The 13,897-nt window shown below is 45.8% G+C and overlaps 1 protein-coding gene across 1 annotated transcript; it reads right to left on the bottom strand.

Moving 5' to 3' along the window:
* Window positions 1-2,830: 2,830 nt before the first annotated feature.
* On the bottom strand, window positions 2,831-13,584 carry clspn (claspin). Its single transcript, XM_076051687.1, has 24 exons — window positions 12,965-13,584; window positions 12,116-12,233; window positions 11,487-11,899; window positions 11,101-11,244; window positions 10,857-10,931; window positions 10,696-10,768; window positions 10,005-10,107; window positions 9,382-9,887; window positions 8,690-8,878; window positions 8,429-8,592; window positions 7,936-8,111; window positions 7,750-7,802; window positions 7,417-7,616; window positions 6,741-7,290; window positions 6,592-6,625; window positions 6,409-6,502; window positions 6,214-6,335; window positions 5,966-6,127; window positions 5,726-5,847; window positions 5,441-5,571; window positions 5,143-5,263; window positions 4,424-4,497; window positions 4,182-4,340; window positions 2,831-3,372 (listed from the first exon to the last, which is right to left on the bottom strand). The coding sequence occupies exons 1-24, from the start codon at window positions 12,989-12,991 to the stop codon at window positions 3,247-3,249; spliced, it is 3,936 nt and encodes a 1,311-aa protein (XP_075907802.1). The 5' UTR covers window positions 12,992-13,584; the 3' UTR covers window positions 2,831-3,246.
* Between the last annotated feature and the right edge of the window lie 313 nt (window positions 13,585-13,897).

The following is a 13,897-nucleotide window of genomic DNA, read 5'->3' as shown; positions in this document are numbered from 1 at the left end:
GTGTGTGTGTGTGTGTGTGTGTGTGTGTGTGCCGCCAGCGATGACATGTCAGGGGGATAAGAGCAGAGACAGTGAACACTTGTTAAGTCCGTCTGATGTAGCCTCTCTATGCCACACACGCACACACACACACACACACACACACACACACACACACACACACACACACACACACACAATCTGCCCTCCCATCTCTCCTTCAACAACATCCCCATTCAAGTGCATCAGCTCGAGGCATCCTTCCTCCCTCCCCGCCTCTCCTTGTTCACCAGTAGCCTAAGCACATAAAAAATACATCAAACACAGCCGGCCGCCCAAGGCCTCGTCACACGTAGCCCTCCCCGCTTGCTCTCTCTCTCTCACACACACACATGCACAGCATTCTTCATCTCATTCTCCAAACGACATAAAAATAAAAAGCTAAAAAGCTTACGGAGCAAGACGTTGACGGACTGAACCAGCGGGGAGTGGCTGCCTTCTGGAGAGAGAGAGAGAGAGAGAGAGAGAGAGAGAGAGAGAGAGAGAGAGAGAGCGTGTGTGATTGTTCAAATGTTAACACTCACACCACCCTCTTTCCATTCACACACGGAAAAAAGAAAAAAAGCGAAGGGAGCACAACTTACCTTGTGCATAATGAGACCTTGTTTAGATTGCACACAGCCTGCAGGGGCGTGACCCACTTCCCTCAGTTGGGCTCCACATCTGCACCAGCCCCAGTCTCTGCAGTGACAGTGGCCAAGGGGGCGGCTGAGCGGGACCCGGGGGGCCCCACACGCTGTCAGATCCCTGCTGCCCAGACGCAGTAAAGAGGCTGTAAAGAGGAGCCTGCCGGACCTCCAGCTCACAGCCATCCAAGACGTGCTAAGTTGAAAAAGCCCCTCAACCGCTCTTTTTTTCTTGCAAATTGTGCACACTAATTACACTTTTATTTTTAAGGCAAAGACGTGAGCAGAGTGCACTTGCACTTCCTCTGGGCGCAACAGCTCATGTTTCTCCTCAATTATTCCACCCGTTGCCCTCTCTCCTCCTCGTAATGTGAATAAAGTCTGATCTGTGTCCTCTAGATATTTAGAAGCCAGGGCCTCCATGCCAAAACGCGTAACCTTCCTCCTCTCGCAACAGTGTGCGGTGCCGAGACAGAGCGAAATGGAAGGGTTGGGCTTCAGCACGCTGACCTTTGTAAGTGCCTGTCAGGGTGAAAACGGAATTGTGAATTTCTGTTTGGGCAATGTGCCGTTGATATGGAGAGAAAGAAAAATGGGAAATATTTTTATTTTCTTAATAAACAAAAACGGCCCCCTTCAGTTTGCACAGACAGCATTCCTATTAAATCCCAATTAGGAGAAATTCCTTGACCCTGGAAAACAGGCCCTCAGGATTTGGAGTCAAGTCTTTATCTCGATTAATTGCATCGTAATGGTCCAAAGATAATGACGGACGCAGCTCAACACCAAAACGCCTGAAGCTGCTTCGCTTGTCAAAATTCTCCAAATGGGTGACTTTTTTTTTTTTGGGCCTCCCTCAAAACAAAACAAAAAAAAAACCTGACGCGACTTCAGCAACGGGATTAATTTGGCCCGCCTGCAGGTACAGAAGCTCTGCGCGATGGTGGGGGCCCCACCACGGGGGTCAGCGCCGAGTCTCGTGGCGTTGGCCCCTAATGATGCGTGATGGGCCTCCTGCGTCCGTCCCTCACCTCAGGACCTCCCCCTAATCACCATGGCCGCTAATGAGATGGAGAGACATGAAAGTGGCTCGTTAGAAGACCCACTCTTTAATGTCGACCTATTATTAGCCACTTAGCGAATCATTATTCTCTAAACTGCGATTATGCTTAAGAAGCAAAGCGAGAAGGAGAAGGAGGAGACCTCTGACTACCACAAAGGACAGGCTGGAAAGATGGTGTAAGATGTGAGCAAGTGGCGCAAAAAATGTCTTTCTCATACAGAGTGGGAAATTACTTTCTTCTCAAAAACAGCTTCCTATGCATATCAGTTCAACTAGTCTATATGGGGAAAAAACAGTCCACTGAGTCATTTTAAAAGGACACTTCAATGATCTTAAATGTCTGGAATGATGTGCATCTTCAACAAAGACAAAAGCCTGAAGTAAAGCAATCAATAGGAAGGAGATGCCCTCAGAATCAAAAGGTAGAAGCAGCACCTGTGCAGTCACTGCAATTGTCTGAAGGCCTTTTTCTCACTGTCCCACACACAAGGTTGAAGACAACAACACTCGGCCTCATGAGCTGAGAGCGGCCTCTTCAGTGGACATTTTTAAAAAGCAGTTAAAAACTCTATTGTTTAGACTTGTGTTCCTGCAACATATCATTGTGTGTGTTGCTGTATCTTTTTTATAGTCTGGGTGTATTGACTGTTTCTGTATGTTTGTTTTTTTTCTAATCTGCATTTGTAATATTTCTGTATTTCTTACATTTTAACTTGTGAAGCACTTTGTGAGGCCCCTTTGTGAGAAGTGTTACATAAATAAAATTGACTTACTTACACCTGGCTGGATGTGTTCATTGACCTGGAATACCACTTGTGACTTCATAAAGGGCTACCTTGTTTTGGGCAGTCACTGCAAACTTCTTAAAATAAAAAAAGAAAATGATGCATCTCGACTTTGTGAAATCACAAAGGGCTGTCTTGTTTTTATTGGAACTGAAACTGCATACTCTTTAAGGAAGAAGAAGATGCGCTTCTCTCGTTCCTTTGCGCAATGCGAGATGAAGGTAGGAAAACTGAGTGAATGACGACACACGCAGACAGAGCTTCAGAGCTTGAAGGCTTCCAATCCAAGCTGGCAGGTGGAAAACAACAGGCAGCCGTCTTAAAATACACTTTTATTTACACTGTAAAACAAATACACTTTAAAACATCGTACAAAGACTCCCTATGATAAAAAAACAATTTATATTTACATCATAAAACCTCTTCCAAGTGGTTTATTGTTCGCGCTTGAAAAAAAGGAATGGACAAACGAACTGTCGGCTGGATTTTTAAAAAAAATTCTATACGATAAACAGCACACACAGTTTTCAACAAAATTTGACACCTTCAAGGGAAGCAAACGCTCGTACAAGATACATTTGTCACATGCCTGTTTGTGATTCATTAAGACAAGGACAGGTGGGGAATCCACCGCTGACCATCATTCAGCCTCCACCTCCTCCTCCGAGAGACACTAGAGGCGATTGGTCAGTTTCCCACAATGCAGGTTCCACAACACACAACGGTTTGTGTCTCAGTGGCCCAGGAAGGAGAAGATGCTCCTCTGAGGTCCTTTTGTCTGTTCAGCTGGTTTGTTCTCTCTGCAGACCCTCTTTGCAGTTGGATTCACAGCTCCAACAGGACCTCTCTTCTTCATCACCTGTTCAAACACACATTTTCACAGCATTAAAACATTTATTTCCACCACTCAACCACAAATGAAAAATTTTGAATTAGGGATGCAAATGATTGATTAATTCATTAATCCTAGGTTTATTGACCATATCAATCTATTAACGATTAATTAATAAGCAACTTTTTCCTGAGCACCTAAATTTCACAATGAAAAATATGTAATATAATGAGGGTCCAATGTGACCAATTTTTACATGAGCGAACAGAAAGACACCCTAAACATGTATCCTCTGACTTTAAGTTGACTTCTTATGGGCCATATTTCAACCTAAAAAAAAAAAAAAAAATTGTTTAAAAGTAACTGTTCTAGGCATACAGGTATACACCATGCCATTTAACCAGAAAACCCAGTGTAAGAAATGTTCAATTAATTGTGACTAATTGAATTGAATTGAATTGAATCAATTAAATTCCTTAAAAGACAATTAATCGATAATCGATTAATTGTTAACATCCCCATTTTGAATACATAACCATGTCCTTTAAAAAATGTTTCGAAAGGGAGATAAATCAAGCTCGCTCATCGTGGAGACTCCCAACTGCAGGCTATGGCTCCATCTAGTGGTGGAGGTTCAGAAGGCATGCAAAGAATTAACGTTTACCCATCACATGACTAATCACGCAACGTCTGCCAACCATTTTGCTTGTGCCGTCAGTTACTTTGATGAAGCATTTTTGTGCACTTGCTATTGGTTCATTTTCAACTAAATGTCTCCCCACTCCTGCATGCGCACACACACAGCGCTTGAAGCACAGTCAGCCTTCTCCTCTTACTTGTTTCTGAGCAGTTTCAGAGGAGCGTTCCTTCTCGGGGGAGAGGGTTTGGAAAAGGAAGCCTCTGCTGTTTCTTGGTGCCAGGGGATTTCCCTCGGAGATAGAGGCCAGCTTCTGGAGGACGGCTTGTGGTTGGCTCAGCAGCGAACCTCTCCTCATCTGAGAGCAAAAAACACAGCAGCATTTCAGTGAGTTCAATGACAGGAAAAAAACAAAACTATTTTATTTTTATGTTAGTGTACCTGTAGGGGCTGTGAGGGTCTCTGGAAGGGGTAGGCAGATGAGGTCTTCTCTGGTTGTGGAGCCACAGAGGTCTCTGAGAATTAAAAAAATGTATCTTTTCATGACAAACTAATTTATAAAACCTTGTCTTTATGATGTATTGGACATTCTGGATTACAAGCCTGTGTGCAGTGGCTGGTAAGTGGAGCTCATAAATATTACATGCAGTCGCTCACTTTTAGTCACAGCTGTGGTACAAGAAGGCCACAGCTGTTGTTGGCGGCTGGAGCCGAACATCCTGACGCAACTCGTGATTTGGAGAACGACTCCCTGGTAGCTCCTTCCTGCTCTGCATATAGTTTTCGTTTCGTTTTCTGGAGCGTGCCAATGCTTGAGTGCAGTCAGTCTGTGTGTGTGTGTGTGTGTGTGTGTGTGTGTGTGTGTGTGTGTGTGTGTGTGTGTGTGTGTGTGTGTGTGTGTGTGTGTGTGTGTGTTTGTTTGGCAAAGGCTACGGAAATCCTTCACAACTGGATTCCTAGGCAGGCATCTGGGCTGATTAAAACCTTGATCATTTGTTGGAGTAAAAAACACCCAGAGTTTCAAGTCCATTTCTAGTTAAAAGGATCTGTTTAAAATGGACATATTTAAACACTGCGGCATGTTTGCGTGACTTGTTTATTACTGCAGGACAAAAATATTCAGGGGGAGTTTGGAATGTCTCTGTCTCTATCAAACTGACCTTTCCTCTGCAGGGTTTTGACTGTCAGCTTCTTGGCCAGTTTCATGAACTGGCTGTCTTCCTCTCCGACGTTCTCATCGTCCGCGTCCACGTCTTCACCCTTCTTGTTCGTCTTCTCGGACTGATCAGAGGTTCAAACAAACAATAAATGTAAAGCAATCACGGCTCTTTACTCAATGCCGATGTGCTCTTTGTTTAAAAGTCGGTCAGTTGAGCTGAATTTGCTAATTGTTTTAATTTCTAATGATTCTAATGACATCTAATAATCGAATCGTAGTTAAAGATCAATGAGCCCGACCTGTTCTCTGAGCCACTGTTCTCTCTCCACTCTCTCCTTCCTCCTCTGGATCTCTGAATGGTCAATGACATCATCTTCCTCCTCCTCTTCCTCGCCCTCCCCTCCCATCCGGTCCATGTTGAAACCATCGTCTGGAGGAGAAATTCAAAAAGAGGCTCCGTTTCCACAGCTGCAACAACTTGCAGGATGTTTATTTGCACGTCTACTTTTAGATTCTACATTTTGTTATTTGTGGTTGTTGTAAAACATTTTTGACATGTGCGACCCGTTTGAAATGAAACTCACTGATATTCTTCCAACGGAAGCGGCGGGCTCGGCCCGGCCCGTCGGAGTGCAGGTCTCCGTCAGCGAGGTAGCGCTCCTGGTAGATCCTCAGGCGACGCTTGTCATCATCCATTACGTGCTTCCTGTATTGACATTAAAGTCTCAGTGAAACCACACAACTGTACATATCTACATCGTTTAGACCAAAGAAGCTTTTTTGTATTTCTTCTGTTTCCCACAGATGTGAGACCTGCTACTCACATGTGGATCTTGTTGACCTGGTCCTGCAGCTCTTCGTCAGAAGGAAGGTCCTCCAGGAGCTCCTCCTCCTCGTACTCACTGCCTCCGTCTCCGTCGTCGTCGTCACTGCCCACGTCGCTGCCCGACAGCTCGGCCTCCGAGTCCAGATAGTCGGTCAAACGCCTGGAAATAAAAAATAAATAAATACATCTGAGCCATCATCAACACTATGATGTTAAACACTGAGATGTTTGTGGCGCTTTGCTCACATTTTCTTCTTCTTCTTCACCCGACGTGGTGCAAACACGGCCCCCATCTCCTCTTCTTCTACTTCTTTGTCGTCGTCTTCTGCCTCGTCCTCCTCTTCATCCTCCTCTCCATCCTCTTCCTCCTATGAAAGTCAAAGTCATTTGAATCTTCCAGAAACTGGTTCACGATGTAACCTCTTGCTATTGCAGTCATACCTGTTCACTGGGACTTTCCACGTCGGACAGAAGTCGGAACTCACAGTCCTCTTCCTCCTCCAGCTGCTGCTCTTCCTCCTCTGGCTTCTTTTGACTAAAAATGACAGAAAAAAAATCTCAATTGAGGATTCACTTATTTTTCATTTACTTGCATATAAATGAGATAAAGCACATATGCTGTACCTGTCTTGCACCGGTGAAGCAGAGTGAGCGGAGCCTGAACAAAGCAGAAAATCTATTTATACAGTTATTCATGTACTTGTGTTATATACACAATTCCTGCATAATTAGTTATGCAAATGGGATGTGGGTGCAGAGCCAAACTCCTTTACCTGCTCCGGAGAATTTCCCTGTGCAGAGCCCCAGCAGCTCGTCCATGTTGTCAGCTGACCCTTCGTCCTCGTCCCCTTCCTTCTTCTTGTCCCCGTCCGTGCGCTTGCCCCCTGCTGGTGCCTGCGGGAACGCTCCGGAGCACAACCCCAGCAGCTCCTCCTCTTCCTCCTCCCCCTGCTGCGTCGCCTCCAGGCCTCGCGGCCGTTTCGAGCCGCCCTTCTGCGTGGCGAACGTCCCGGAGCACAGCCCCAGGAGATCGCCCATGTTGCCGTCCATCGCGTTCTCGTCCATGCTGTCCAGGATCAGCTGCCTCTTGTGGGAGCGGGTTGCGCCGGCACGCGGCCCCACGTTGAGGAAGCCGTCGGCGTCCAGCAGCTGGGAGTGCGCGTCGTCCTCCAGGGAGAAGCGACCCTGCGAGTCTCCCATCAGGCCCGGGCCCACGGCCCCGCCCAGGGGTCCCGAGTCTGCGGCCGGGGACGGGGGCGCGTACAGGTCTTGGGAGTCTTCGACAGGGAGGCAGAGGGACGGCTCGGAGAACTTTCCTGAGCTCTGGAGTGGAAAAGCGATGAAACATGAAGCCACTTCAGGTGCTTAAGACTCCGTGAAGGAGGATACAGTGAGTTTTTTTTCTTTTTTAATTTAATCCTCCGCAGGTTCCCGAGGATTAGATTTTACCTTGGAGGCAGAGCCAAGGAAGCTGCTGGGCCTGAAGAAGCAGGGAGAAGGGGAGCGGATGGCGGAGGAGTTGGAGCAGGCAGCTCTTCCGATGGAGCGCTGCTGATTGATGGGCTGGTAGGAGGTGATCATGGATCCGGCCAGCTCAAAGCTGCTGTTGTGGCTGTTGTCTTTGACCAGGGACAGAGAGTCGTCCTCTTCTGAACACACAAGAGTAAAAAAAATAAAATAATTATATATATATATATAGAGAGAGAGAGAGAGGGAGAGAGAGAGAGAGAGAGAGAGAGAGAGAGAGAGAGTTTGAAATGTATTTCTGTGACTGACACCCACCCATCTTACTGCTGCCGTCCTGTCCGGCAGGACCCAAACGCTTCACACCGTCACTGAAAAGGAGAAGAGTCCACACAAACTTACAAAATAACTAAATTACTGAAACTACATTTCATAGTAGTTCCGTTTCGCAAATGAATTATGTTATTTTTCTATTAAACTAAAAACTAATCAAAAGCAGCGTACCCGGTGCGGGAGCAGGAGTTGGCAGGGAACAGGATGAGGGTGCTGTCTGTGTGAACCAGGTCCGGGGTGGGGGAGGGTCTGATCAGAGGTGCCGGAGATGTGCTCCTCACACTCTGGGCCACGCTGCCTTCCTCTTCATCTTCTGCCTCGGCACCGCCCAGCAAGTCGTCCACGTTCTAATCGGAGGAAGTGATGTGAGCTCAAACCAACACGAAATGAATAAAATGTTGCACATGATAAATGAATGAATGAAAATCTTGATTTTGAACTTAAAAGGTAAAACAAAATAACAGAATTAATGGAAGCCACAGTATGTAAAACAAAAAACAATAATAAATAAAAAAAAGTGGTAAAAAAAAATGTGTTCAAAGTGTTCAAAAAGGAGGAGGAAGAAGTACGTACTTGTTTACTCCTACCCCCTTAATTATATAATAATCATGCTCCACATAACCAATGTTGCACAAAAGCAGAAAGCCCCATTTAAAGCTCCTACCTCTTCGTCCCCAGACTCGTCGGTCAGGTCTTCCTCCTCCTCTTCCTCCTCCCCACAGTCTTCGTTGTCCAGGCGGTTCAGCTCGGCCTTGCGCACCCTCTCCTCCTGCCTTCTCTGCGCCATGGCGAGCTGCAGGCGCTGCTTCAGGGTCAGCAGCTTCTCACCTGTCACACACAGTTGCATGCAGTTTGCAAAGTTACTCGCACCGGGACATGCAACATGGTGAAATCTCATCATGTAAAATCTCAGCGCCGTGCACACCTGGTTTGGTGGTTGGCGGCTCCTTGGCCTTCTCTTTAACGGTGACGGTGAGCGACTCGGTGCACAGCTCCTCCCGGCCAGAGGGGGTCTTGTTCTTGCAGACGATGTCGATCTGCATCGTTTGCTCTCCCTGCTTGCGTTTGGGCGCTTTGACGTGGCGGAGGTAGCGCTCCCTCAGGGCCACCACGCCTGGTTCAGGCAGAGAAGTGAACAAAGATAAGCTTTAGCTGTGGCAGAAATGTTTTGTTTTCTGTGAGGTTTAAAACCCTCCCAGGTAGCGATGTTAACAGTTCATCAATTATTGATTGTCGATTAAGAATTTAATAGATTAAATTAAATTAGTCACAATTAAGAGTAGTCAACATAATTGTGACAGTGTAGTGGTAGGAAAGAGCAATTCACCTGTAGATAGTCTAGATAGTCTATGACTGTGATGGTCATAATATACCTAGAACAAGATACTTTTTTTTTTTTTTACCCATTATGAGTCAACTTAAAGTCAGAGGGTACAAGTTTAGGGTGTTTCTACTGTTCTCTAATGTAAGAATGAGTCACATTGGACCCTCAACATTATTTAAGGGTTAAATAATGTATTCTTTACACATTTTTCATTGCAAAATTTAGGTTCTCAGAACCCCCACTGCATCCCTGCAGTGGGGGTTCTGAGAACCCCTCCCAGGTTTATCCCTCACCGGGTTTGATCTGCGGGGGCTCCAGGTGAACGAAAGCTCCGTCATCTGCGCACAGTTTAGCGACCGGTGGGGGGTTCAGTCCCAGCTTCTTCAGCAAGGCCAGTTTGTCCTTCTTGGGTTGTGCGGGTTGCTGCATCACTGCAGGTTCAGCAGGTAAAGGCGCCTCCAGAGGCTGAGCAACTGGCCGTTTTTCCGAGGAGTCGGGCGCAGAGTGGGCTTGTTCCTCTCCGGATTCGACCACCGACCTCTCTGGCGCGTCTTCAGTGAGCGACTCCTGCAGGCTCTCGGAGAGGAAAAGCATCGGGCCGGAGTACTGGTCGGTCGCAGCCGACTCCGAGTCCTGGTCGACGACCTCTTTCTGAGGAGAGGAGGTGGCCGCGGGCTGAGGTAGAGGTTGGTCCTGAGGGGAGGAGTCCTGGTCAATGGGGAGGTGAAGGGGATCGCTGGTAGGGGGTGGAGGTGGAGCTGACGGTGTCTCCAACATGATTTCTGAATACTTTGAAGACCTATAAGACAATAAAATTATTTTAGTTGCATTATTTAACAACGCCTGCTTTTTTTAATCATAGTGAAGACTTTAATGAAAGCATGCAGTCTGATGAAAGTGTGTTATTTATCTTTACTTTATCAACCCCATGGCGGACCCCACTGGCCTGGCCCTCTTCCTGAAGAACTGGTCGATGGTCTTGGGCTCAGGCACGTGGTAGGGCAGGCCACACTGAGACTCTGCACACAAGAGAAGGAAGTGCAACAACACCAATCATTATATTACATAGATTATGTTCTTTTTGTCTTCCATTTAGATCAGTTATTTTCTTCTTTTGTTAAGACAAGCGTAGCACACAACGACCCGAGGCTTGGGAGGCCAAAAGACTCGGACAGGTTTTTCGGGCTGGCCAGCTAATAAATGACAGCACGTTGGATCAACGCATCTGAGGAAGACTGGAGACACAGTCGAAACTGTCAGCAAGGTAACAACCGTTTTTTTTTTTTGTTGCTGTGCTTGTCTTAACAAAAGAAGAAAATAACTGAGCACCAATCATTACAAAATTGTACGGTTTGCAAATTCTCTCATAAGGACTTTTGTTATATTGTATATATTATTGTGGTCACTTAGCATATTTTTCTGTGTCTGCATTTATTCAGTGTTCACTGAAGTTCAGCAATTTTGTTTCTCATTTGTCATTTAATTGTTTTTAAACAAGGACAAAAATAAAAAATAATTATTTCAGCATTTTGATTCTGCTCTCTAAATAGTGCCGCTGCAAAACCCGAAAAATCAGCAGTCAACTACTTATCAGAGTTCTAACTGACCTCTGATCAGCCTCTGGGACTCGCTGTGGAGCTGCTTCATGGCCTCTTTGCTGGCACGCGCAGCTTTCCGCTCCTGAGAACATCACACATGTTGAGAATGATGCAAGTCTGAGCAAATCTGACAGCAATTGTGATAAATTCATAATTCAAGCCTTGCGTACCACTCTCTGGGGTTTCTCAGTTTCCTCTTCATCCTCCTCCTCCTCCTCCTCCTCCTCCTCATTTAGGAGAGGATCCTGCAATGACGTAAAAAGGAACATTTCACAAAATCCTGATGAACTACATTGTTGAACAATGAGACAAACACTCAGTGAGTGTCTGAACACTATACAAGTGTTTTGTGTTTGTGGTCCACCAACCAGGGACAGTAAACATACAAAAAAAGTTTAAGAATTTTTTTTTAACCTTTCGCTTTTTCATCTTTTGCTTGACAGCAGCACGGATGACCTCCAGAGATTCTTCTTCCTCCTCGCCCAGACCCGTATCAAACAGGTCTGTGTCACCCAGCGGAAACCCACTGTCATTCAGCGCCCGTGGGAGTGGTGGACTCTAAAGGGGATGGCACACAATGTACTGATATAAGTGCTGACTGCTTTATTATTCACATACTGAGTGTTTACGGACGCCAAACTAAAATGCTGAAATTGGCTCAGGATGCATTTTTTCACAAATCTCACATGGACTCTTGCATAAGATGGAACTTAATGAGACCATTTTCTATGTTTATCTGCTGAAGGTCACTTAATGAGGCCAAAAAAAAAAGAATGAGAACTAAACCAAGTTTCACCCACCCCACTAATATCGGAGAACCTGTCCTTCTTCTTTAGTTTTTCCACCGCTTTGCTATGTTTCTCCTTTTTCTCCCGATGCCTCTGGCTCTTCTCTCTCTTCTTCTGCTCCTTGTTCAATTTCACTCCTCGGCCCTCCTTTTGCTGTTGCTCTTGCACGTCTTCACGCTTCTCCAGCTCAGGGCCGCTGTCGTCGCTGTCGACGGGCGCTTGGCTTATCCTCCTGCTCCTCTGCGGCCCTCCGGCTTTTCCCTCGTCGGCCTCCGCCTCCTCTCCGCTGGAAGCAGACAGCACCAGTGCTTCGGCCATGCAGACGCTGTTGTCTGCAGCTGCCTCCTCTTCCTCGCTGTCACTGTCTCTGATGGCGTTACGATGGGGCTTTCTGTGAACCGCGATGTCCTCGTCGTCATCAGAATCTAATATATAAATGAGAGGATCAAGTCAGAGGATACAGATGTATTTCCGTGTGCATTATTATTTGTTTGCATAAATATTACTTGTTTGAATACTACTCGGGTAGTAGCTTGTAACATTTTTCAGGAAGTGTGGCCAGTTTACTGTGCAACAGAAACACAGTGAATTGTGCCATGCACTTATGAGGTTGATTGACGTCTTCTGTTGTGTTAGGTCACCTTGGAGCTTCTCTCTGTTGTCGACCTTCTCCGTGACCATCTCCTCAACTGGAGAGCTCATCCCGCTGTCTGAATCACTCTCTGGTACTGACTGGGCCAGAGCTGGGAGAACCTCTGCCTGGGTGCCAAGATAGAATCATCATTAAAGACAATTACAGGACCTTCAGTCGGATCCAATCACTCAAATTGAGACAAAAAAGATCAACGACTACAATCAAACTAATGAAGCCTGATTGGTTTACGTTGATAGGTGAAAACCTATTTGTAATTAAATACAGTCTCTTGTTTAAATGATCTACTTTGCGCTTTGGACGCTGCAGAAATCTATAATACACCTTCATTGAGATACAGAGTTACTTTACAGTGTTAAAAAGAAGCATTAAGGTGGGCAAGATGGCTGTTAAAGGACGCCAGTGGCGCCCTGCAAAAAGCCAAACAATGAGCAACTGAAGTCACATAACGATGTCGCTTCGGACAGCGGGCTGTTTGCTAACTTAGCAACATGAGACGTGACAGTGCACCTAAAAAATAAATAAACGCAGCCTTAATTAAAATAGAAAAAAATAAATTAAAAAAAATCACAACCTGCTAAAACATATGTCGAAGTCAACGGCTTGACAATGGTCCGCTGATCGGTTTAACCAGGCCTAACCCACCACCATTACAACCGGGCTAGGCACAACCTAGCCGCTAGCTCGGTGGCTAACCTCACCGATGTTGGCCACCAACATCAGAACAGGAACTTTTCTTTTTGAACACGATACTTATGTATAACCAAATGTCGCAGCACCGTCAGGATAAGGTCATTTCTTATGAGCGAAGTAGCTGTTAAAAGTAGTGATTCCTCACCTGCGGTTGAGCAAGTGCCAGGCTCATCTTTGTTCGACGAGTTCTTCACTCTGTTGCAAAATAAACCCGCGACAACGACGACTTCGACGCAGCTTAGACGCCAACGGAAGACGTCTTGAAGCAATTGCCTGGGTGACAAAAGCTATTTCAGTCTTCGGAAGCACATTAAGAAGGTGTTTAGCCGGGCTTCTTCTCTCGCTCCCGCCTGTTCCATACACCCGATAGAAATTTTGATCTTTCGCGCGTCGTGACAGCTGGCCTGTAGTTTTCCCCCCTGAGGGGTGTCAATCGCACCCTTCTCGGCCTCCTATTGGTGCATTTCAGATATTGGTCCCGGCCCATGTGACGAATCAACTTGCGTTTAAATTTAGGCACCGCGTTCACTGCGGCGGGCGGTGTTAAAGGAAAAGTGAGGGAATAAAGGGCTTTTAAAGAATTAATTGAAGAAGGCACGATATATGGAAGGAAAAAGGAATAACCGTAAAACATTATCGTTTTACAAGACTGGCTTTTGCGTGTGTGCATCCTTAGCTTTTAGGTTTTTTATTTAGACTTTTCCATATAAATTAAGAGAGCCGTATCCGCTACAAAAACAAAACATACAACGAAGCGCCATGCCTCACAAACAAATGTTATACGTTCTCACGTTCAGTCGAGACATTACTAACTGCTACAAACTGCTCCCCTTTGGATCTTCAGTTTTAAACTGCAAGTAGTATCTACGTTTGGTAAAATTTTTTGAACGTTTCATCTGGCCTCGGAAGTCTTGAATTTGAACAACGTTTTAAAAATAATTAGACTGAATCCAAAACTTGCAGCTGGCCTTCATCGCTTTCCCTCACTTTTATGTTGTTCGTAGAGGTAACCTGCGTTCATTTATCCTCCACGTCTTTCCTTTTCAGAGTCATACGTCATTATTTCCTACGAAATCAA

The sequence above is a fragment of the Nelusetta ayraudi genome, unplaced genomic scaffold (genome assembly GCF_046127955.1).
Source record: "Nelusetta ayraudi isolate G7.1 ecotype Tasmania unplaced genomic scaffold, CSIRO-AGI_Nayr_v1 ptg000135l, whole genome shotgun sequence".
NCBI lineage: Eukaryota > Metazoa > Chordata > Actinopteri > Tetraodontiformes > Monacanthidae > Nelusetta > Nelusetta ayraudi.
This window is presented reverse-complemented; position numbering and strand designations above follow the sequence as displayed.